Here is a 24,959-nt window from a genome sequence, read left to right on the forward strand (position 1 = left end):
CTAGGCATTCCCTCTCAACAGGCGAAAGGGTTGAGCTTCGAAAGGGACTCACCCAGGACCCAGCGGTCCTCCGAATATCGCAGGCCCGAAACATCGCAAGCTCTGAGAGGCGTCCCACTCAGAGGGAGATGCTGGGTGCAGCCCACTGCAGTCCGGGAGAGCTCAAAGGGCCTCGCTTAGGACCACCGTTTATAGGTTCACAAGATGGTTGGCTTTAGTCATCCGTAAATTTCCATCCTGGCCACAGTCCCAGGTGGTAATTACTAGTAATTACTAAAAAATTCTCAAGGTTTCGGTGGTGTTCTGCTGGACACCTGGGCCAGGCAGTAGGAGTATGTTCCCAGCCTCAGCTATGCAGAGTTTCTGATACAGTCAAGGAGCGCTCAACTGCCAGACTTCAACACACCAAGGCCGAGGTTTCATGGAAATTTCTGAGATCAACAAGCGGCCCAGATCAACAAGTGGCCCAGGGAAGAAAAGGGGGGGTATGAATGCACCACCACAGGTGGTGACATGCCACAGGGCGGTTTCCCCAGCAGGTGCTGGAGCAGCTGCCCCTGCCAGGGCAGAGGCTTTGTTGCAGACAGAGCAATTTTTTTTTAGGAAAAATTTCTTTACTGAAAGAGTGGTCAGGCCTTGGAACAGGCTGCCCAGGGAAGTGGTGGAGTCACCATCCCTGGAGGTATTTAAAAGACGTGTAGATGAGGCCCTTAGGGACATGGTGTAGTGGGCATGGTGGTGTTGGGTTGACGGTTGGACACAATGATCTTAGAGGTCTTTTCCAACCTGTAAAAAAAAAAGAAAAGAAAAAAAAAAAAAAGAAAAAGACCAAATTGTGTCAGTCATCTTAAACAGAGTATTTTAGAGGAGACATTTTGTGTCTTTTTCTTAGAAAGTCCTATGATTTTTATTACTTGGGTTTCTTTAGCATTATTTGCCTTTGAAGCTCTCTGCTATCTCAGTTTACCATCAATAAAGGGATTCAGGAATTTATAATTTTCCCTGTAAGTGACCACTTGGTTTTCAACAGAAAATCTGTTAATGGAAGGTTTAGTAAAAAGGATGTTAGATATATTAGAAGTGGTAGCCCTCTGAGCCAATACAAATCAGGCACTGCCAGGAAGGAAGGATGAATTCAGATAAGGAGAGTAGATCTTAAAAAAGAGGTGATCAACATTGAATTGATCATCACTGTTACTCAAAGGCCATTTCCCCATTCTTTCTCTTACCATTAGAGCTTGGTATGGTGGATGCAGCCCTCCAAGTCCCAGGCTGCAGGGAGTGCCTGGGGCCTCTCTCTGATGCCAGGAGAGACGGCCTTCTTTCCTGCAGAAGATGTGCTGTCTTGGAGGAGCCGTGTCGCCAAGTGGAGGAGTTACGAGAGGAAGTGAGCAGGCTGCATGGCATCAGAGAAGATGAAAGAGAGAGAGACAATATGTTCTCTGAGATGCAATAGCTTGAAAAGGCCTGGACCCCAGCTGCAGTAGAGACGCAGGCAGTGTCCACCCCTAGTACTAAGGTAAGTGCAAATTCTGGAGAAGGCGAAGGATGGAAGCTGGTGACTTCTGGCACGCAGAGGAAGGCTCCTGACCCACCTAAGTGTTTACAACTACAAACTAGGTTCACCACCCTCAAAGTTGAAGAGGAGCCAGATGTGCCCACAAGCAAAGAACCTGGTCCACCTGGCCCTAAACCGTGCAAGACTACCAGGAAGAAGCAGCAAGTGATCATAATGGGCGACTCCCCGCTGCAGGGGTCAGAGGCACCCATCTGCCTACCTGACCTATCATCTAGAGAGGCTTGCTGCCTGCTGGGGGCCAGGATCTGGGATGTTGTGGAGGGACTGCCGAAGCTCGTCCAACCCTCCGACTACTAACCCCTGCTGTTCTTCCATGTGGGCACCAATGATACTGCTAGGGGAAACCTGGACAGTATCAAAAGTGACTACAGAGCTCTGGGGGCGGTAGTCAAGGGCATGGGGGCCCAGGTGGTGTTCTCCTCCCTCCTGCCGGCGAGGGGAAAGGGTGTGAGGAGGAGGGCGCTGATAATGCAGTCAATAATTGGCTGCGGAACTGGTGTTGGCGCCAGGGTTTTGGGTTCTACGACCATGGGACCCTGTTTGCAGATCAGCGTCTGCTTGGGAGAGATGGGATCCACCTCACTAAGCGGGGCAAAGGTATGTTTGCCAGCAGGATGGCTGATCTCATAAGAAGGGCTTTAAACCAAGAATGAGAGAGGAGGGAGAGAGTAACCAGCAGCCCTGTGAGGGAGTGACAGACAGGGTTGACATGCAAAGGACCTGGAGTGATGTGACTGAAAGGGACCACAAAATCAACAAAAGAGGGCCCACGTTTGCAGACCCTGGTCCTCATGGGGGTCTTCAGCCACCCCGATATCTGCTGGAGGGACAACACAGCAGGGCAGAAGCAATCCAGACAGTTCCTGGAGAGCATTGACGACAACTTCCCCATCCAAGCGGTAGAGGAGCCAAGGAGGAGAGGGGCTCTGCTGGACTTCATACTCAACCACAAGTAGGAGCTTGTTGGGGATGTGAAGGTCAAAGGCAGCCTTGGCTGCAAGTGACCATGAGATAGCGGAGTTCAGGCTCCTGAGGGGAGGGAGCAGGGGAAAAAGCAAGATCACAACCCTGGACTTCAGGAGAGCAGGCTTTGGCCTCTTCAGCCATCTGCTTGAAAGAGTCTGATGGGATAAGGCCCTGACAGCCAAGAAAGCTGGTTGATACTGACGGATCACCTAATCCAAGCTCAAGAGCGGTCCATCCCAATGAGCAGGAAGTCAGGCAAAAATGCCAGGAGGCCTGTGTGGATGAACAAGGAGCTCCTGGCCAAACTCAAACACAAAAAAGGAAGCATACAGAAGGTAGAAGCAAGGACGGTGTTCTGGGTTTATGTGGCAAGGCTTGGCGGGGGGGCCCGTAGGGGTGACTTCTGTGAGAAGACACCAGAAGCTGCCCCCATGTCCAACAGAGCCGGTTCCAGCCCGCTCCAAGATGGACCAACTGGCTCAGCTTTGGCCAGCAATCAGCGATGTTGGTAACATAGAATCATAGAATAGTTTGGGTTGGAAGGGACCTTTAAAGGTCATCTAGTCCAACCCCCCTGCCGTGGGCAGGGACATCTTCAACTAGATCAGGTAGCTCAGAGCCCCGTCCAACCTGACCTTGAATGTTTCCAGGGATGGGGCATCTACCACCTCTCTGGGCAACCTGTTCCAGTGTTTCACCACCCTCATCATGAAAAATTTCTTCCTTATATCTAGTCTGAATCTACCCTCTTTCAGTTTAAAACCATTCCCCCTTGTCCTGTCGCAACAGGCCCTGCTAAAAAGTTTGTCCCCATCTTTCTTATAAGCCCCCTTTAAGTACTGAAAGGCTGCAATAAGGTCTCCCCGAAGCCTTCTCTTCTCCAGGCTGAACAACCCCAACTCTCTCAGCCTTTCTTCAGAGGAGAGGCGTTCCATCCCCCTGATCATTTTCGTGGCCCTCCTCTGGACCCGCTCCAACAGGTCCATGTCTTTCCTGTGCTGAGGGTTCCAGAGCTGGATGCAGTACTCCAGGTGGGGTCTCACCAGAGCAGAGTAGAGGGGCAGAATCACCTCCCTCGACCTGCTGGCCACGCTTCTTTTGATGCAGCCCAGGATACGGTTGGCCTGCTGGGCTGCGAGCGCACATTGCCTGATCATGTCCAGCTTTTCATCCACCAGTACCCCCAAGTCATTCTCCACAGGGCTGCTCTCAATCCCTTCATCCCCCAGCCTGTATTGATACCAGGGGTTGCCCCGACCCAGGTGCAGGACCTTGCACTTGGTCTTGTTGAACCTCATGAGGTTCACATGGGCCCACTTCTCGAGCTTGTCCAGGTCCCTCTGGATGGCATCCCGTCCCTCAGGCGTGTCGACCGCACTACTCAGCTTGGTGTCGTCTGCAAACTTGCTGAGGGCGCACTCGACCCCACTGTCTATGTCATTGATGAAGATATTAAACAGTACCGGTCCCAATACGGACACCTGAGGGACACCACTCGTCACCGTCCTCCATCTGGACATTGAGCCGTTGAGCACTACCCTCTGGATGCGACCATCCAACCAATTCCTCACCCACCGGACAGTCCACCCATCAAATCCATACCTCTCCAGTGGCTGGAAAGCTGCCCGGAGGAAAAGGACCTGGGGGTGCTGGTTGACAGCCGGCTGAACATGAGCCGGCAGTGTGCCCAGGTGGCCAAGAAGGCCAATGGCATCCTGGCCTGTATCAGAAATAGTGTGGCCAGCAGGACTAGGGAGGTGATCGTGCCCCTGTACTCGGCACTGGTGAGGCCGCACCTCGAATACTGTGTTCAGTTTTGGGCCCCTCACTACAAGAAGGACATGGAGGTGCTGGAGCGTGTCCAGAGGAGGGCAACGAAGCTGGTGAAGGGCCTGGAGCACAAGCCTTATGAGGAGCGGCTGAGGGAACTGGGGTTGTTTAGCCTGGAGAAGAGGAGGCTGAGGGGAGACCTCATCGCGCTCTACAACTACCTGAAAGGAGGTTGTAGTGAGGTGGGTGTTGGTCTCTTCTCCCAAGTAACTAGCGATAGGACGAGAGGAAATGGCCTCAAGTTGCGCCAAGGGAGGTTTAGATTGGACATTAGGAGAAATTTCTTTACTGAAAGAGTGGTCAGGCCTTGGAACAGGCTGCCCAGGGAAGTGGTGGAGTCACCATCCCTGGAAGTATTTAAAAGACATGTAGACATGGCGCTTAGGGACATGGTGTAGTGGGCATGGTGGTGTTGGGTTGACGGTTGGACACGATGATCTTAGAGGTCTTTTCCAACCTTAATGATTCTATGATTCTATGATTCTATACCCTCGAGCCCAGGTTATCAATGAAAACGGGCCTTCCCACTCATGAGATTCCAGGTTTCTCACCTTTACCCACGCCTTGTCCCTTATGATTGCCTCATGACCTTCAACAGAATCAAAATGTCTGCAAATCGGGGGTCCACCTTCCTCAGCCCACCGATTGAGAAAATTAAGAACATAAACGGCTTTTGCCAATCTTTCCTGTGGGGTTAAGTCCCCTACTCCCCCTTTTTGTTTTGTTAACATGTCTTTGAGCGAACGGTGCGCACGCTCAACAATGGCTTGCCCTGTGGGGCTGTGTGGAATTCCCGTGATATGAGTGATTCCCCACGTTTGCAGGAAGGTCCGTGTGGCTTGGGCAACGTACCCGGGGCCGTTATCTGTTTTTATTTTGCTCGGTACTCCGAGAATGGAAAAAGCGAGAAGAAAATGTTTTCGGACATCCCGGGACTTTTCCCCAGTGTGGGCTGTGGCTGCAATTGCTCCCGAAAATGTATCCACTGAGACGTGGACACATTTGAGTCGACCAAAGTCGGGAAGATGTGTAACATCAGTCTGCCAAAGTTCGAGCGCCTGCAAGCCACGAGGGTTGACTCCCCCCGGCTGTGGAGGGCCCGCACACTGGCACTCAGGGCATGCAGTGACAATTTGGCGTGCTTGCGTAAGTGGTAAATGAAACATTCTAGCCAAGGCCTTAGCGTTCTGATGATATGTGAACGCCTCGCTTGCTCAAATTTCCCTGGGACAACAACAGCCCCTGCAAGCGAATCAGCCAACCGGTTTCCCTCAACCAGGGGCCCCGGCAATGCAGTATGAGATCTGATATGCAATATAAAAAAAGGATGGATCCTTCGATGAATGCGTTCTCTGAGGGTTTCAAACAGAGCAAAAAGCTGGGCATTATTTACATCTTTCAAATAAGCAAACTCCATGCGGGACACTACCCCTGCAACATATGCAGAGTCAGTCACGATGTTGACGGGGCATTGTCATTTGTCAAACACTCGTACCACTGCCGCCAACTCCACGATTTGTGGTGAACCGTCTTGTTTCCGGATATCAGATTGCCATTGATCGTGGTCGTCTTTCCAGACAATGACAGACTTACCCGTGCGCCCGGACCCATCCGTGAAGACCGTTAGAGCGTCCAAAGGGGTCACGCTACATTTCGGCAATTGCTGCAGTGGTAGCGGGGACTGCAGCCATTTATGACTGGGTGGGTGAACAGAAATTGCTCCTGTAAAACCTTCCATAGCCATTTGAAAAGGTACAGACATTTGCATCAACCAAGTTAATCATAGGCATCACGACAGAAATGTAAATGGTGTGCGGCTCTTTTCCGCACAGCGCTATCAACCGTTGCCTCCCTCTCATGACCAGGGATGCAAACATTTCTGCTCTAGTGGTGATGGTTTTTCCAAATTGATGGGGAAGAAACACCCATTCTATGACCAACAACTGTTCGCCGCTGGGTGTTGGCTTCCATTGAAACAACAAACCATATGGTTGGAAGTCAGTGTTCACTATTGCTAACTGAAAAGGAAGCTCTGGATCACAGCGCTGTGCTTGCCGAGCCGATATCATTGTAGCAATCCGCTGCAACGCTTGCTGAGCCTCGGGGGTTAACGTTCGTCGAGATCCCAACGCAGGATCACCTTTTAGCAAATTAAACAGAGGTCTCAACAGCTCGTTGTTGATTCCCAACAGAGGCCTTACCCAATTGATGGTGCCCAATAATTTCTGCAAATCAGTCAGGGTGTGGACCTGACTACTGATCTTGAGCCCTTGCGGTATCACAGTTTGCTCAGTAATGCGCCACCCTAGATATTTCCAGGGAGCGGTTTGCTGCACCTTTTCTGGGGCAACTATCAAGCCGTTACGCTGGAGGCTCGTTACGACAACCTCCATGGCTCCTCGTATCATGGCCTCAGAGGGGGTTGCTACAAGGATATCATCCATATAATGATAAATTACGACTTCAGGCAATTGGGTGCGGGCTGGACTAAGGGCCCGTGCCACGAACCACTGACATATGGTGGAACTATTTTTCATGCCTTGCGGGAGCACCGTCCAATGGTACCGTTGACTCGGCTGGGCTACATTAGTCGCGGGTACAGTAAAAGCAAACCGCGGCGCGTCATCTGGGTGTAGCGGAATGGTAAAAAAGCAGTCCTTAAGGTCTATTATAGTGATGTGCCAGTTCATAGGTATCATGGTTGGTGAAGGGAGACCTGGCTGTAGAGCTCCCATGTCCTCTATAGCCTCATTTATACGTCTTAGGTCGTGAAGGAGCCTCCACTTTCCTGATTTCTTCTGGATGACAAAAACTGGTGAGTTCCATGGGCTCGTGGATGGCACAATGTGCCCAGCGCGCAGCTGCTCAGCAACTAGGTCCTGCAAGTGATGCAGCTTATCCGTGGGGAGGGGCCACTGATCCACCCATATAGGCTTTTCACAGGACCATTGCAACTTCAGGGTGTGCTGCCGATCAGTAGCCCCTAGGATAAATTTGTCCCCAGCATGATTCCCCATTGTGACAAACAGTCTCGTCCCCACAGCGTGAGAGGAACCGGAAGAACGAACGGTCGGACATTGGCCCGCCGACCCTCCGGTCCCTCGATTTGAATTAATTGAACACTCTGCAGTGGTGCTGTTTGCCCCCCGATACCTGTAAGGGCAATCGGGACCTGTTTCGTTGGCCATTGAGCTGGCCAGTGTGACTGCGCAATGACTGTCACATCAGCTCTGGTATCAATAAGGCCGCTGATGCGCACAGACTGCTGAGGGCCACCGCCTGACAGGCAGCAAGGCAGTTGCGGTCGCCCCGCAGCGACAGGCTGCGCCCACCACAGTTGTGGCGTGCCGGTGGAACCAAAACCTTCACCCCCCCGTTCCTGAGGCTCCGCCGCAGGAGGGGCAGCTCGAAAGTAGACGAGCTGCGCTATTCGTGCTTCTGCCGGCACGTAACAGGGCGGAGTAGGCGTCCACAACATGATTTTAATTTCTCCCGTATAGCCTGCATCGATAACCCCCGGGAGAGCGAACAAGCCCTGTAACGCGGCGGATGAACGTCCCAGTACGAGTGCGCTGTAACCGCCACCTAGCGGCCCCCGCGCTCCGGCGGGCACCGCTTGAACAGCCGTAGAAGTCGGGTTCACTGGGTGGGAGGGGGCCAAGTCCACGCCGGCACTTCCCCGTGTCCGGGCGGATAATTCGGAGGCACGGATGCCAGCGGGGGGCTGGGGGCAGCTTGCATCATCACACGGGGGGTTGCTTGTGTCATCGCGCGGCCCCTCCCCGCGCTCCTGCGACCGTTTCCCTGGGTAGGCTGACCGTCTTTATCATACCGCGACCGGCATTGATTCGCAACGTGCCGGCCCTTCCTACATTTTGGACACGTTCCCAGTTGTGAGTCAGCCGGTTCCCGCCTCCGCCTGCCTGCCTGCGGGCACTGTCTCTTAAAGTGACCGGGACGGCCACAGGTGAAGCACGTCTGTTGGCTAAGCTTGATGTTTGCAAAAGCAGCAGCCATCGCCACAGCCTGGTGCTCCGTGGTCCCCACACGGTTGCATTCCTCTATCATTTCAACTACCGTAGGGTTTTTTAACGGACGGAGCACCTTCTGGCAATCTGCGTTAGCGTTTTCAATTGCCAATTTTTGTAATAATATTTGCCGCGCTTCCTCATTCTCTACTTGTTTGTCCAAAGCATCTTTTAATGTCTCGATAAATTTCATATACGGTTCCTGCGATCCCTGCCTAATATTAGTAAACGAGCGTTGGGGCTTCCCTACATCGGGGACCTTCATAAATGCTTGGTAGGCAAGATTCTTTTAATCATTTAGGGCTTCCATCGGGAGTTGTACCTGGGCAGGGGCAGTGGCATATCGACCCTCCTACCAATGCCTCAACTCCCAAGAATCTCAGTGGATCTGCCGCGGGCCGCCCCAAATAGTCCAGGGCTTTTGGCCTCACAGAGTCGCCGCCACTCCCCATTCCAGAGCATAAACTGAGCAGAGGAGAGCAACAATTGCGCCAGCGTTTTACAATCGAGCGGACATAACGTATAACTCCTCATGACTGACCCTAGCATGTTCGCAGAGTAGGGGGCATTAAGGCCAAATTCAATCACTCCCCTTCTCAACTCCTTCACTACTTGGAAATTCAGAGCCTCCCACCGGGACCTTTGATGAGCTTCATAAATCACCGGGAACGCCCGGACCTCACGGAGCTTAACCGCGAGGTCAGAGTCCCCTTCTTTCTCTGCCTCCCTTTGAATCCCCTTCCACACATCATGCAGATGCGGGGGATATAAATCCGGCTCTTTCTCTGGGTCGACCGGTCCCGGATCGAACGGGTTGGGATCATCACTGCCACTACCCTGCTCCCCCCAGGCAGCCACCACTCCAGCCTCAGTGGCCGAGGGCGCAGAAGGCTCTTCGGCCACAGATGCGCTCCCTCCTGACTTTTCACCTCTCAGCTCGTCTTTAGCACTGACATGCTTTTTTAGGGTCTCATACAGAGTCCTCCAAGGCGCTAGCAGTCCCGCAGCCACCGAGTCCGAACGAGTGGCAGCATCCCAAAGCTGGGTGCCTGCTTCATCCCAAATTTTTGGATCATAAATGTTAGTAGAATCGACTCCCTTAACGGTGGTTGTCACCCACTTCAGGAGTCGTCTCAAGTCCCCATTATCCATGGTTACTTGATGTTTTTTCAGGATCAATTCCATGGTCCTGCAAACAGTTTTTTCCTCCTTTGTCATGTTTAAACCCATGACTACTGCCCCCCGCTGCTCACCTCTGTTCTGCAGAGACGATTATGCGACATCGCTATCCTGTTTCCTTTCAACAGCTTTTGTCCCGTTTCCTTTCAATGGCTTTTTTCCTGTTTCTTTTCAACAGCTTTTATCCCGTTTCCTTTCAACTGCTTTTATCCTGTTTCCTTTCAACAGCTTTGCAGTTAAGCGGGGGCTCGCCACCGGATCGGCAATTGCCGACTTTATGGCCCTTCAGACAGAATGTCCCAGTCCCTGTTCAGGTGCCATTTGTGGCGAATAAGGACACGGACTCCGTCTGAGAGGGAACGAAGACGAAGACGAAAATCCTTTATGATACAGCACAAGCGCCTTTTTATACCTCACATTATGCCACGTATGCAATTCAAAGAATTCCCTAGTACATCCCCTAAGCAAAGGTCATCTCGACACTCTTCCGCTAATTTCCTTATCTTTGTCACGCCCTCAGAACCGTGAACTGCAACCTCTTATCTCCCTTTTTCCCTGCGGCTTCTTTCACTTCCCATCTTCCCATGGCTTCTTGTTTACCAACGCTATGATACTGCTTGTACTCTCAGACATTGATTCCTCCACACCAGGAGGATCTGTTCCATGATCTTCCCAGGCACAGAGGTGAGACTGACTGGCCTGTAGTTCCCCGGGTCTTCCTTTTTTCCCTTTTTAAAAATGGGGGTAATGTTTCCCCTTTTCCAGTCAGCGGGAACTTCACAGGAATTGCCACAAGATGTTACTTACTTACTTACATGCTTACATGTTTAATAAAGGGTAAAAGACACTGGAGCAGTCCGTTACTGAAGGACTGTACCCTGTGGAATGGACCGATGCTGGAGCAGTTTGTGAAGAACTGCAGCCCGTAGGAAGGACCCATGCTGGAGCAGTTCATGAAGGACTGTATCCCATGGGAGGGACCCCATGCTGGAGCAGGGGAAGAGCGTGAGGAGGAAGGAGCAGCAGAGATGAAGTGTTATGAACTGACCGCAACCCCCATTCCCCATCCCCCTGTGCCGCTCAGGGAGGGAAAAGGAAGTAGAAGAGTTGGGAGTGAAGTTGAGCCTTGGAAGAAGGCAGGGGTGGAGGGAAGGAGTTTTTAGATTTGTTCTTATTTCTCATTGTCCTACTCTGTTTAATTGGCAATAAATTAAATTAGTTTCCCTAAGTCGAGTTTGTTTTTGCCCGTGACGGTAATTGCTGAGTGATCTCCCTGTCCTTATCTCGACCTATGAGCTTTTTGATGTATTTTCTCCCCCTGTCCTGTAGATGGAGGAGGAGTGATAGAGCAGCTTGATGGGCACCTGGCAGCCAGCCCAGGTCAATCCACCACAGATGGGTAACCTGGGAGGAATACAGAGACATTGTCTGAGCATGCAGGGATAAGGTTAGGAAAGCCGAAGGCCAAATGGAATTGAACCTGGCCAGGGATATCAAAGACAAATAGAAGGGCTTTTCTAAGTACATAGGTGACAAAAGGAAGACTAGGGAAAATGCGGGCCTGCTGCTGAATGAGGCAGGGGACCTGGTGACACAGGACATGGAAAAGGCTCAGGTACCAAATGTCTTTTTCACCTCAGTCTTTCCTGGCAAGACCAGCCTTCAGGAATCCCAGGTCCCAGAGACCAGGGGGAAAATCTGGAGCAAGGAAGATGTACCCTTGGTGGAAGAGGATCAGGTCAGGGAATACTTAAGCAACCTGGACATACATAAGTCCATGGGCCCTGATGGGATGCACCCACGAGTGCTGAGGGAGCTGACAGATGTCATTACAAGGCCACTCTTGATAATCTTTGCTTGATCATGGTGATTGGGAGAGGTGCCTGAGGACTGGAGGAAAGCAAATGTCCCTCCTATCTTCAAGAAGGGCAGGAAGGAGGACCCAGGGAACTACAGGCCGGTCAGCCTCACCTCCATTCCTGGGAAGGTGATGGAGCAGCTAATCCTGGAAACCATTTCCATGCACACGAAGGACCAGAAGGTGATTGGGAGTAGCCAGCATGGACCAAACCTGATAAACTTCTATGATGAAATGACTGGCCTGGTGGTTGAGGGGAGAGCAGTGGATATTGTCTACCTAGACTTGAGTAAGGTTTTTGACACTGTCTCCCATAAAATACTCATGCAGAAGCTGATGAAGTATGGGCTGGATGAGCAGTGAGGTGGATTGAAAACTGGCTGAATGGCCAGGCCCAGACTGTGGCGATCAGTGGCACAAAGTCTAGTTGGATACCAGTGACTAGCGGTGTACCCCAGGGGTCAATACCGGGTCCAGTCCTGTTCAGCCTCTTCATTAATGATCTGGATGATGGGCCACAGTGTACCCTCAGCAAGTTTGCAGATGACACAAAACTGGGAGGAGTGGCCGATACGCCAGAGGGCCGCGCTGCCATCCAGAGGGACCTGGACAGGCTGGAGAAATGGGCTGACAGGAACCTCATGAAGTTCAACAAGGGGAAGTACAAGGTCCTGCACCTGGGGAGGAACAACCCCAGGCACCAGTACATGCTGGGGGCCACCCAGCTGGAAAGCAGCTCGGCAGAAAAGGACCTGGGGGTCCTGGTGGACACCAAGTTGAACATGAGCCAGCAGTGTGCCCTTGCCACAAAGAGGGCAAACGGTATCCTGGGCTTCATTAGGAGGAATGTTGCCAGCAGGTGGAGGGAGATGATCCTTCCCCTCTGCTCTGCACTGGTGAGGCCACACCTGGAGTATTGTGTCCAGTTCCAGGCTCCTCAGTACAAGAGAGACATGGACATACTGAAGAGAGTCCAACAAAGGGCCACGAAGATGACTGAGGGACTAGAGCATCTCTCCTATGAGGAAAGGCTGAGAGAGCTGGGACTGTTTAGCCTAGAGAAGAGAAGGCTCGGGGGGGGTGTCTCATCAATGTATATAAATACCTGAAGGGAGGGTGAAAACAAGGTGGAGCCAGGCTCTTTTCAGTGGTGCCCAGTGACAGGACAAAAGGCAATGGGCACAAGCTGCAATACAGGAGGTTCCATCAGGAAACACTTTTTCACTGTGAGGGTAACTGAGCACTGGAACAGGTTGCCCAGTGGGGTTGTGGAGTCTCCCTCTTTGGAGATATTCAAAAGCCATCTGGACACGATCCTGGGTAACCAGCTCTAGGTGGCCCTGCTTGAGCAGGGGGGTTGGACCAGATGACCTCCAGAGGTCCCTTCCAACCTCAACCGTTCCACGATTCTATGAACAGACAGGAGCCCCAAGACAGAAACGCATGCACATGTAGACACTTGGCTTTTGAGGCAAGCTACAGTGTCCTTAAGTAATCTGTGAGTAAGAGTCCACACCCTTAAATAATACACCCAAGATAGGTTAAAAAAAGGCTCTCATTTCTTTCAAAGACAGAGGGAGATATACAAGTTAGAGCTACTGCCAAAGCTCACAGTTTCACTTCCAGCCTCACTGCACATCAGATGAGCAATCATGCTGGTCCCTTCTGTGTAGAATCACTATGAAAACATTACCTTCGTGTGCTGAGCCCAGACTGCTGAGCACTTCCCATGCTTAGTTTGCAACCCATCACGTTTCCATCCAAGACCCAAATCTCATCCAGACCAAATGTCATGTTTCTTCCCCCACTCATTTCCCAGACAAAGTATTTGCTAAGGGACAGACTGTCCTTTCCCTGCTACAGCAGTAATAACTTTGTCCCTCTCAATAAACAGGAACAATGACCCGATCAGAGCCAATACTCTTAACTCCCACAAAACAGAAAAGCTTCCAGCAGGTGAAGCTGGCAAAGGCTAACAACAACATTATAGAAGTGAGAGAACCAAGAAGCTCCTATAGGAAGAACAAAGCCTCATTTCCAAAAGAAACTACCCAGTAGAAGTAGTGACAGCCATAAAGGCTTTCTACTGAGAGGTTTAGTAGGTCTGACAGTCTCCAGAACCAGTTATAATAATAGTAAGATGTAGTTAACCACTTTACCTCCTGGCCATCTCATTTGACTGATTACCTCCAAGTCCCCAGAGATGTTTAAGTTAAAATGCAATTTCATTCTGTTCCATGTTCCACCCACCTCATGCAAACGTCTGGTTCTGGCACAGTACCAAACAGATGAAAAACCTGGTTAAATCAGATTAGAAGAGTTGCAAATAGTCTGAATTGCACCATACATACTAAACATAAGTACCTACAGGCACCTAAAGCAGGACTTGTTCCCCAACAGCTTCAAAAAAGTTCACATCTCTTCCCATTTCTACATATGAATATGCCCTTATCTCCCCAAAGGGATCATTTTTGCAGCACTTGTAAGCTCAATATCAGCATCACACTAAGGACAGCTACAGTGCTTTCAGTCAGCACAGAATGCAGGTAAAAGACCGAGCTGACCTAACAGTCTCACTGGTCTCCAGAGCTAACATACACACACAAAGGTCAACATCCTCACACAGGTAGAGTCTCATTTACCATCTTGCAAGACTCAGTCTAAGGGCACATGGGCACCCTACCCTCCCCTGCAAATTCAACACAACTTCCATACTCCATAAGGCAACATACAGATTCTTGGCTGATTAAACAGAGGAAGCAGAAGCAAGCCACGTCTGAGCTGAGGTGCAAACTCATAGGAGAGCACACCAAATTCCAGATGTGATCTCTATTCATAGATGTAGCCTCTCTGCAAAGATTGTCACAGGCTGTGCCACATTTTTGGGAAAACAAACTTCTCGCACACAAATGCACAGTATTCAATAGACTTCTTGTGAATGTCAGGTATGCTGAATGCTAGGGCCCTCTTTTCTGAAGCGGTGGTCTTAAGGTAGGAAATTATGTGACATCCCCTCCAGGCTCCCCTTGAAAAGTTCTCAAAGGCTATTTTCACTATAGCCCACAGCATTATGAAAATAAACATCAGTATTTTGAAAGTAACAAAAATATAATTCTGGGAAACATTCTTTCAATGAAGAACGCTTCCCTGCAAATACTCATCAGCAGAGTGCTAGAACAACACTCTCCCAGTCACTGTTTGGCATTATTTCTAAGCTAACAAAATCTAACACACTTGTGATTCTTAGAGAAGTTAATGCAGTAACTAAATTTAATTTTAAATGTAAGCCAGCAGATACTCAGATTCTAATAATAAACATGGACAGTAAGAGTTTGCAGACTTTCCAAGTGCTTTATGTAAAAGCAGAATGGAGTTTGCAAACCCTGCAATGTAAACATCCTCAATAGACCAGCTATATTTAGATTTTAAAAAAAATTAATATTCATTAAGATACTGTTTTTAAACAAGTCTTTTCTAGAAATTCAATGCACGTACCTATGAAGCTATAAGATTACATGCTTAATCACTGCTACATGCACTGCACAGAATATGCACTTTTAAAAAAGTCTTTATGTAAATCACCCAGGGTTTCGCCACGAAATGCCTTTGCATACAGTTGTGAAGGACAGTTTAATTCCAGAATTTCTTCTACAGCTATCTGGATAATACATCATCACCAAAGAATCAGCTGAACTACAGCCCTTAAAATGCTTTATTGAACTGAGTCTTTTTGTAATGTGCAGAGATGTGTCCGAAAAGACTGCAGTTTGATTTTTTTTTTATTGTTAATATCCTCAACAATCAATTAAAAATGAATCTTTATTGAGGGTAACTCCTGAGATAACCAGAAGACTAGTGTAAAAAGTTCCCTTAAAACATTTTCTGTTGCAGAGACTAAAAGAAAAACAACGCTAATACAGTACTAAATGGAAACAATCAGAATTTGAGAATTGAGAAAATGAGAATGGAACTCAAATATCAACCTATGGGGTAGCTTCTTTTGTTGCTGTTATCTTAGATTAACATACATATCACAGTTCTCTTAGGAACATCATCAGGTTTTCAAGGCTAATTTTCAGAAGTTGTGTGCATTTTTATCTTTATAAGCTAACTTTACATTCCAAAAAACTAAAGCCTTGCTGTCCCTTGCTTTGGGGCTATTATAATAATCCATACAAAAAAACCTTATAGGATTAACAGTATAGGCAAATAGGTAGCATGACTCAATTAAAAAGGCTTTATCTTTTATGTCAGAAATATAACCCAAAACCCCAATAAATAAAGGTTGATAGGAAGTTAGCATTAAGAATTCAATTGTAACATATGGAGATATCTGGGAAGTCAAATCCTCAAGCTCTCCTGATACTAAGGAGTCTCTGCAAACTATGAAGCAAATACATAAATAACTCAAAATGATAAGGACTGTGAAGGCTTAGGACTAAGACAACATAATCCAGGTTAACTCCCCCCCCCAACAGTGAATATATGAATCATTTAGACCTAAATAAAGTATATTTAACACAAAAAGGAAAACTTTAAAGAAAGGTGAACAAAATTTGGTTTTAGGGCACACAGAAGCCCTTTGTGTTAGATTCCAGTAGTGGCCCTTGTTTTTTGTCTCCTACAGATGAATACAAAGTTCAATTCCACATGGATATGATGTCTAACAGGGCAACATAGTGGTCACGCTATAGCAAAACGTCACACTCTGGAAGCAAAAATATAGCCCACTGCAGAGTTTGCATTAATACGCAGGGAGAGCACATAAAAAAGTCATTGGTCATGTGTTACTCAAAGGCTACTTCACGGCCACAAACTGCTAGTGAGCATTAATCTTTTTTTTGTCACAGTACCTTTGAATAATGGGAAAGCTTTGGGGTTTTATAGTTTTACTCCTTGTACTTACATTTTTTAAATGACAAGGTCACTAAAACTCATGCACGCTGCAAAAAAAATCATGCAGTAGTTAAGGTAAACCATCCAAGCAATTTTTATTCATTAATATTCATAAATACACACAGCAGCTTCATTAGAGATTTTTCATTTTTTCCTCTTCAGTTTGAATGTGGAGTATTAGGAGAGCTTTTTGCACGTCAAGCTACAGGACGCAGAGCTTTTTTCTCCGCACTGCAACCTATATTTACCTGCTAAAAGTAAAAATTGGTTAAGTGGAAATGATTATCATATATATCTTTTCTCTCTTCCTTTGAATGTACACAATGTAACAAGAGTGACAGACCTGAAATTACAATCACCAAAACAAACCCAAGATAGTTGTTGTCCACTTTCATTGGCAAATACAGCACAGAGGACATTGTCTGCAAAGTGGGATGCCATCAAAGAGGAGGCTCATTTCCTTTATTATTCTCTTTTAAATTTAGGTTTTCTAAAGCAACATCTAGAGGCATAATATCTACACAGCCCATAGCACCAAAATCAGCAATCTCTCCCCGTTCATCCTCATCTGAGGAGGAACTTTCTTCCCGCATCAAAGTGGACAGCAGAAGCTCTTGAACAAACAAGCTGCGGTCTGCCCGTTCGCTTTCCTTTGACTGACGCTCTGCTTCTGACATCTTAGGATCATTCAACCTGCATAGCATCAAAGAAAGAGAGAAGACAGGCTTAGTAGTATCATCAACAAAATGGGCTTTCACTAATTGCCTAAACAGCTGGACTGACGCATGCTGAATAACATCTAAAAGCCATTCCTTTGAGAAACAACCTAGGTACTGCTGCACTTCTTTTGACATGTACAGATATGACAACACCTGGCACTCCTGATGCAAGAATACAGACATTTAACAAACTTGTTCCTAGATGCTTCAAAAAACTTCATAGAAGTGGATTCTAAGGCTGAAGGAAAAAAATAGCTATTTCTGAAGAACAGCTATTCCCTTCAGAGGGGTTTTGTTTTAAGGGGTGTTAAAATTCTCTAGTCATCCCTTAAGTGCTAATTTGCCCAGAGATTCCCAAAGCACAGTACATCATTCACTTCACTTATCAGTGCATGCACCATCACCTAATAGAAGCAAGCTTGCTCCAATTCTATCCTAGCTCACAAGATCAGTGACTGACTGATACTTTCACTAAAGTTATTCTTTTCAAAAAGTTTTGGATTGAGATATTATCACAAGTTTTGATAAAAACCAGCATGACAGCAATAACTCATCCCAACCCAGGTTTCTAGACACAGAAACTGTTTAAATGCCTGTGCTCTTTCTCAACATCGAATTGAAAAACACTCCCCCCTTGAATCCAGAAAATCAATATTCTAAACCTCCTAAAAGAGCTGAAATGAGAGTGGGCAACTCTTCTATAGCAGAATGGACTAGATGATCGTTGTAGGTCCCTTCCAACTGAACTATTCTATTCTATAGAACTCTAGGATCTAACTATACTTTCTGAAGCAGATATGTATTCTGCTTATTAATAGCACATTCCTTATTTGCCTTTTTCATCCAAAATACTCTATATATAAACCTCTATTCAACCTTCAGCCTTCATTAAAGATTCACTTCCTATTAAATAAAACTACCTTTTAAGTTCTCTCCCCTCACATTATCAGCATAAAAGTTTGAAACATATTACTGTAAAGGCTCTTGTTTTATCAGAAGAAGTAGGGTAAACAAGCACAGTTTACCAAAGTAATATCCCTTATGTTTCTCTTCAAACTGAGAAACAGCAAGTAATATTTATTCATTGCCTAGGAACAAACACACAGCAGGGTTGAAAAGGAGATGTTACAAATGCAAACAAAAGCATAGTATCTCAACTACAAACTTCATTAGGGATCTAGCAGTAGTTTCACTGAACTCTATGTCCATAACAGGACCAAGGAAAACAGAAATGGCAGAAGAGTTAAACCCACAGAACAAGTTACCTCGTAAGAAGAAACTGTGAATTCTGTATAGTCTGCTGATTGTTTTCTGTGTTAGATGTATTGGCTGCTGCTATAGATTGTGTAAGAGTGGCGGGGATGCTGCTTGTGTTAGTGCGTCTAGTTGCATTGCGTGCAGTCTCCAGTTGTTGTCTTGCTGCCTGTGCATGCTGTCGCTCCAACTGCAGTTGCATCTGCAGCTGCTGTAACTGAGAAGCAGAAGGGCCAGAAGAATTGAGCTGCCCTGCAGATCGTCTCACGCCTGATAACTGAGATAAAAGCTCTGCCAGAAAAGAGAGAAGCTTCTACAGTGAAATCTGCTTAAATACATATAACACAACAGCATAAATATGTCCCGAATACCAGTATATCAATTCCTTTGCTTTCTAAAACCTTTCATCAATGAAATTAATGAACAAATCTTATTGATTTGAAAAGCTTCATGGGCTATCCATTACAAGCATCCCATGTCTCAAAGCCCATAGGGTAAGGAAGATTAAGAATCATCTAGAGTAAAGAACTGTGCATAAATAGGAAAGTCAAAGCTTAAAGCTTTTTAAACCAATAAGAGTCAACCTATGGGGAATACCATATAAGCAATATGCTGTGCAACAATTCTCTAAAATTTTATCTTCAAGTCAAAATAGTTATTGACTGAGAAACCACTTCAATTCTGACTTCAGTTGGTGGCTTTATATCCCCCCATGCACCTTCAATGCATATTCCAGAGGGAAGCTGTGCTGCAGAAAAGACAAATATTACAGCATCATTTCAGATATTTTTAGAAAATATTCAGTTCAGAAAGGTTTTTCAAATGTTGTATTATATGAAAAATATTTGACCACAGCAGGGCTTTTTTGTGAGACTTTCAAGGTCTGCTGGAAAAAGAGAAATTCTAACGATAAAAAAATTAGATAAATAAGTCTAGCCTGGATTCCTTTCCTCTAAAGTTCAAGACACTGACAAATTCTGTCCGTGCTAAGCATTTCCCAAAATAAATGTTATTATTAAGTTATTGCTCAGTGATTTACTACAGATTATATTCCATACAAAGTTGCGAGTACTACTTTTTTGTGTTTGATGCAAGGAGGGCAGAAGTAGTAGATTATTTTGTTCCCCTATCCATCCAACCCTCATTAAAGCTGCAAGTTGTTATTACAGGTCATAAAAATTTTCCTTCCATCTTACTTTCAAGATATAATCCTTTGAAACTAGGCTTTTCTTAGGGGAATAAAGCACAATGCAGTAGCTCTTTGCATCAGGAACACTTGGAATGCCAACAGTAAATGCTCAAGTCACTTTTAATCAGCACAGCTAATCATATCAAGATTAACTACCAATAATATTTTATTTCACTAATTACTGATAACCACCACAAGGAGAAAAAGAAATAAATAATGTTTACAGGTCTGTTACAAGCACAAGTTCTAACTTCTGGTAGTATGTACTAATTATTACCCCAATACAAAGGAAGACTCATAACACTGCCAGGTAAGACAGATGTATTTATCCTCACTGTTTGTAAGATCACTTTGAGTACAGCTTAACAGAACCTTGGCATGACACAGACACCCAGCCAGGCTACACTACATTCTCTGAATGCAAAAAACATATTACTTCCACCCCCCAAAAAAAAAAACAAACAAAAAAGACAAGACTCAAAGGAATACCATTTTATTACACATGCTCCTAAATGGGAAGGTCTTGTGAGGCTGAAACAAACCAAGGCAGTCACTTCACATTTAACTCGGCTGAACTAACACCCACTATAAAGGTAAGAGGAAGTCTTGCACTCCAGGACACACAAACATCCTCCCTTCTTGCACCAACTTTAGTGCTTTACAGACCCATGACCTAACTTAACTCACTAAGATGACAGAAACTTTTTCATCCTCGTTTGCTGGGATATTTTTAGTAGTAGGAGTACAGACAGCAGGTCCCGGGAAGTGATTCTTCCCCTCTATTTGGCACTGGCGAGGCCACATCCAGAGTGCTGTGTCCAGTTTTAGGCTCCCCAGGACAAGAGACACATGGACATAAGTCCAGTGGAGGGCCACCAAGATGATCAGGAGGCTGGAACACAGTACATGAGGAAAGAGCGGGAGAACTGGGTTTGTTCAGCCTGGAAAAGAATACTTTGGAAGATATCTTATTGCTGTCTGAATTTACCCAATTGGAATATACAGAGAAGACTAAGCTAGACTCTTCTCAGAGGCATACAACAATAGGACAAGAGTCAGACAAGGGAACATGGGAAATTCCAATTGCATCCAAAGGGTTTTATTTTTTGTATCCCCCCCACTCCCCCCTTTTAAAACATGAAGGTTTTTAAATACTAGAACAGGTTGCCCAGAGAGGCTGTAGGATCTCTGTCCTTGGAGGCATTCAAAACTCAACTGAATGAGGCCTTGAGCAACCTGAGCAACCTGATCTAAACAGACCTCCTTTGAGAAACGTGTTGGAAATAAACAACCTACAGAGATCAATTCCAAACTAAATTTTTCTATTATTTTTCTGCCATTTCAATGAGTTAAATCAGCTCACAGAGGACCTGAAGAGCGGCCAGCACAACAGAGGCAAAGGAACTATGCCTATGGAAAGGGGGGGGGTGGGGGTGAAGCTGCAGCTTCTTCTTTCAAAAGCAATGCACTCTTAAGTTGGTTCACTGCCTCTCAAGGAATCATAGCCTAACAATAAGAAGCTCCAGTTTAAACATTCATGCCCTTCCAGGGTCTGAAGTAAAGGCAGATAATAGCAGGAACTTAGATAAGTGCAGGAAGTTCTGAAGTTTCCCTGACACTTATCATCTTCCACTATACGAGTATAAGATGGCTCTCTTAAGATTTTACATTAGGACAAATTATAGCTCTTTTAAAAATCAACTTCTTGGTCAATTTTTATTTTTACCTCTTTATAAAGAACTTATTTTTGAAAATCACAAAGTTGAAAAAATACTTACAGATTATATCTGTAAATCCTAAAAACATGCTGTGTGACTGTTGGAAGTTAAAAATGAGACATCTTCCCCTTGAAAATTCTCCTAAACCTGACCAAAATATGACACAGAAATCAAAGAATGGTTTGGGTTGGAAGGGACCTTTAAAGATCATCTAGTCCAATCCCCCTGCCCTGATCTTTCACTAGATCAGGTTGCTCAAAGCCCTGTCCAACCTGACCTTGAACACTTCCAGGGATGGGGCAACCTTCCAACTTCTCTGTGCAACCTGTCCCAGTGTCTCACCACCCTCATCGTAAAAAAATTTCTTCCTTATGTCCAATCTAAATCTACCCTCTTTCAGTTTAAAACCATTGCCCCTTGTCCTGTCACTACAGGCCCTGATAAAAAGTCTCTCTCCATCTTTCTTATAAGCCCCCTTTAAGTATTGAAAGGCCACAATAAGGTCTCCCCGAAGCCTTCTCTTCTCCAGGCTGAATAACCCCAACTCTCTCAGCCTTTCTTCATAGGAGAGGTGTTCCAGCCCTCTGATAATTTCTGTGGCCCTCCTCTGGACCCACTCTATCAGGTCCATGTCTTTCTTGTACTGGTGACCCCAGAGTTGGACGCACACTGGATGCAGGACCTTGCACTTGGCCTTGTTGATCTTCATGAGGTTCACATGGGCCCACTCCTCAAGCCTCTCAAGGTCTCTCTGGATAGCATCCCTTCCCTCTAGTGAATCAACTGCTCTGCTCAGCTTGGTGTTGTCTGCAGACTTGCTGAGGGTGCACTCAATCCCACTGTCTACATCGTTGATAAAGATATTAAATAGTACTGGTCCCAGTACAGACCCTTGAGGGACACCACTCGTTATTGGTTTCCACTTGGACATTGAGCCATTGACTAGAACTCTTTGGACACAGCCATCCAGCCAATTCCTTATCCATCTAACAGTCCAACCGTCAAACCCATATCTCTCCAGTTTAGAGGCAAGAATATTGTGGGGGACCATATCAAAGGCCTTACAGAAGTCCAAGTAGATGACATCCGTAGCTCTTCCCTTGTCCACCGATGCAGTCCCTCCATCGTACAAGGCCACCAGATTAGTCAGGCACGATTTGCCCTTGCTGAAGTTATGTTGGCTGTCTCTAATCACCTCCCTGCCTTCCATATGCCTTGACATGTCTTCCAGGAGGATCTGTTCCATGATCTTACCAGGCACAGAGGTGAGACTGACTGGTTGGTAGTTCCCAGGGCCCTCCTTCTTACCCTTTTTAAAAACAGGTGTGATGTTTCCCTTTTTCCAGTCACTGGGGACCTCACCTGACTGCCATGACTTTTCAAATATGATGGAGAGTGGCTAGGCAACTACATCAGCCAGTTCCCTCAGGACCCTGGGATGTATCTTGTCGGGTCCCATGGACTAGTGTACATTCAGGTTCCTCGGGTGGTCTCGAACCTGATCTTCTCCTACGATGGGAGGGACTTCTTTCCCCCCAGTCCCTGCTCTGAGGTTCAGGGGCTTGAGAGATGTAGGAAGAGAGATTACCATTGAAAACTGAGGCCAAAAATTGTTGAGTACCTCAGCCTTCTCCACATCAGTTGTCACCAGGTCCCCTGTCTTTTTTATCAGGGATGGGTACATTTTCTTTAATCTTCCTTTTCTGGCCAACATACCTGTAGAAGCCCTTCTTATTATTCTTTGCATCCCTTGCCAAATTCAGCTCCAGCTGCGCCTTAGCTTTCCTGGTCCCATTTCTACACATCCAGGCAGCGTCCCTATATTCTTCCCAGGATACATGTCCCTGGTTCCACTGCCTGTGCATTTCCTTCATACACTTTAGTTTGACCAGAAGGTCCTTACTCAGCCATGCTGGTCTCCTGCCTTCCTTGCCTGATTTCTTGCACATGGGAATCGAGAGCTCTTGTGGTCTAAGAAAGATGTCCTTAAAGAGCTGCCAGCTCTCTTCTGCTCCTTTGTCCCCGAGGGCAGTTTCCCAGGGGGTCCCATCCACTAGTTCCTTAAACAACTGAAAGTTTGCTTTCCTAAAATTCAGAGTCCTGACTCTACTCTTCACCTGGCCCGTATCCCTCAAGATTGTGAATCCCACCAGGGCATGAACACTGCAGCCCAGGCTGCCACCAATCTTGACCTCTCCAATTAGTTCATCTGTGTTGGTAAGCAACAGGTCTAGTAATGCTTCTCCTCTGGTTGGGCTGTCTATCATCTGGATTAAAAAAATATCTAAATTTTCCAGTAGATGTCAGGGTGATTGAAGTCCCTCAGCAGGATCAGAGCCTGCGATTGTGATGCTTCCCGCAGTTGAAGTAAGAATGCTTCGTCCACAGGCTCCCCTTGGTTGGGCGGTCTGTAGTAAACACCAACCACAAGGTTTCCTTTGTTGGCTTGGCCTCTAATTTTTACCCATAAGCTCTTAACCTGTTCATTGCTGTTTTTCAAAGGCAGCTCTGTGCAGTCAGTCCTGTTTTTCTTTTTTTTTTTTACATAGAGGGCAACCCCCCCGCCCCTCCTTCCTTCTGAAGAGTTTAGAGCCATCAATTGCAGCACTCCAGTCGTGCAATTCGTCCCACCACATTTCAGCGATAGCAATTAGATCATACCTTTCTAGCTGCACAGTGGCTTTCAGCTCCTCCTCTTTGTTACCCATGCTGTGTGCATTGGGATAGAGGCACTTCAGCTGGGCTATCAGCCTTGTCACCTTTTTAGAGGAACATGCCCTAATTCCTTTGAGGCATTTCACAGGTGTTCCCCTGTTGGTTCCTAATACCTCAGCAGCCCCTGGCTCCTGTCTGGTGCTCAGAACTCCATCCCCTTCCCAATGCTAAATCTAGTTTAAAGCCCTCCTTATAAGTCTGGCCAGCTTGTTGGTGAAGACCCTCTTGCCCCACTTGGTTAGGTGAATCCCATCAGCTCCCAACAAACCCAGCTTCTCAAAGGTAGATCCATGGTCATAGAAGCCAAAACCTTGAGTATGGCACCAGCCACACATCCAGGCATTCACCTGTTCAATTCATTTCCTCCTTCCTGAATCCCTTCCTCTGACTGGGAGGATAGAGGAGAACACCCCTTGTGCTCCTGATCCTTTTAACATTGCTCCGAGGGACATATAGTCTCTTTTGATATTTCTAAGTTGCCTCGTCGCAGTATCATTGGACCCTACGTGGAATAGTAGGCGTGGATGGTAATCTGTAGGGTCCACCAGGCTAGGTAGCCTCTCAGTGACATCGTGAATGCGAGCTCCTGGTAGGCAGCAAACTTCTCTAGAGAAATTGTCTGGATGGCAAATGGGTGCTTCGGTGCCTCTCAGTAAGAAGTCTCCATTTACTAATACTTTCCGTGCTTTTCTGGTGGCGCTGGTTCTAATGCGGGTGGGTGGTTGGATCAACTTTGCATGGTCAGCTTTTCCTGGATCTTGTCCGTTACTCATGTGCTCTTCGTTCTCCAACCCCAGAGCATCGTATCTGTTAGGTAGGGGCACTTTAGGGGAAGGGGGAAGGTTCTTCCTTCTGCCCCGAGCAGAGACAAGAGTCCGGTCTCCTTCATCTTGTGAGTTTCCTGTGTCAGTCAGCTCGAGGTTGAATTCAGGCTTACCTTCCCCTTGCACAGCCTTAAGGCAGGGCTGTCGCTCAGCTCTATATAAAATACTTATTAAAATACAGTTATTTAAGAATTTTAAAAGAGA

The 24,959-nt window shown here is 46.8% G+C and overlaps 1 protein-coding gene across 8 annotated transcripts in view; it reads right to left on the reverse strand.

Moving 5' to 3' along the window:
* Positions 1-16,406: 16,406 nt before the first annotated feature.
* The window catches only part of LOC142074828 (E3 ubiquitin-protein ligase KCMF1), a 96,965-nt gene continuing 88,412 nt past the window's right edge, over positions 16,407-24,959 (reverse strand). For all 8 annotated transcript variants that reach the window (XM_075135714.1, XM_075135715.1, XM_075135718.1 and 5 more), the window contains exons 6-7: positions 18,321-18,600; positions 16,407-17,029 (exon numbers count right to left, since the gene is read on the reverse strand). In XM_075135714.1, the coding sequence (XP_074991815.1) occupies positions 16,777-17,029; positions 18,321-18,600 (533 nt within the window). In that variant the 3' untranslated portion in view covers positions 16,407-16,776. The remainder of the gene's footprint in view (positions 17,030-18,320; positions 18,601-24,959) is intronic.

Source organism: Calonectris borealis, chromosome W (assembly GCF_964195595.1).
Source record: "Calonectris borealis chromosome W, bCalBor7.hap1.2, whole genome shotgun sequence".
Taxonomy (NCBI): Eukaryota; Metazoa; Chordata; class Aves; order Procellariiformes; family Procellariidae; genus Calonectris; species Calonectris borealis.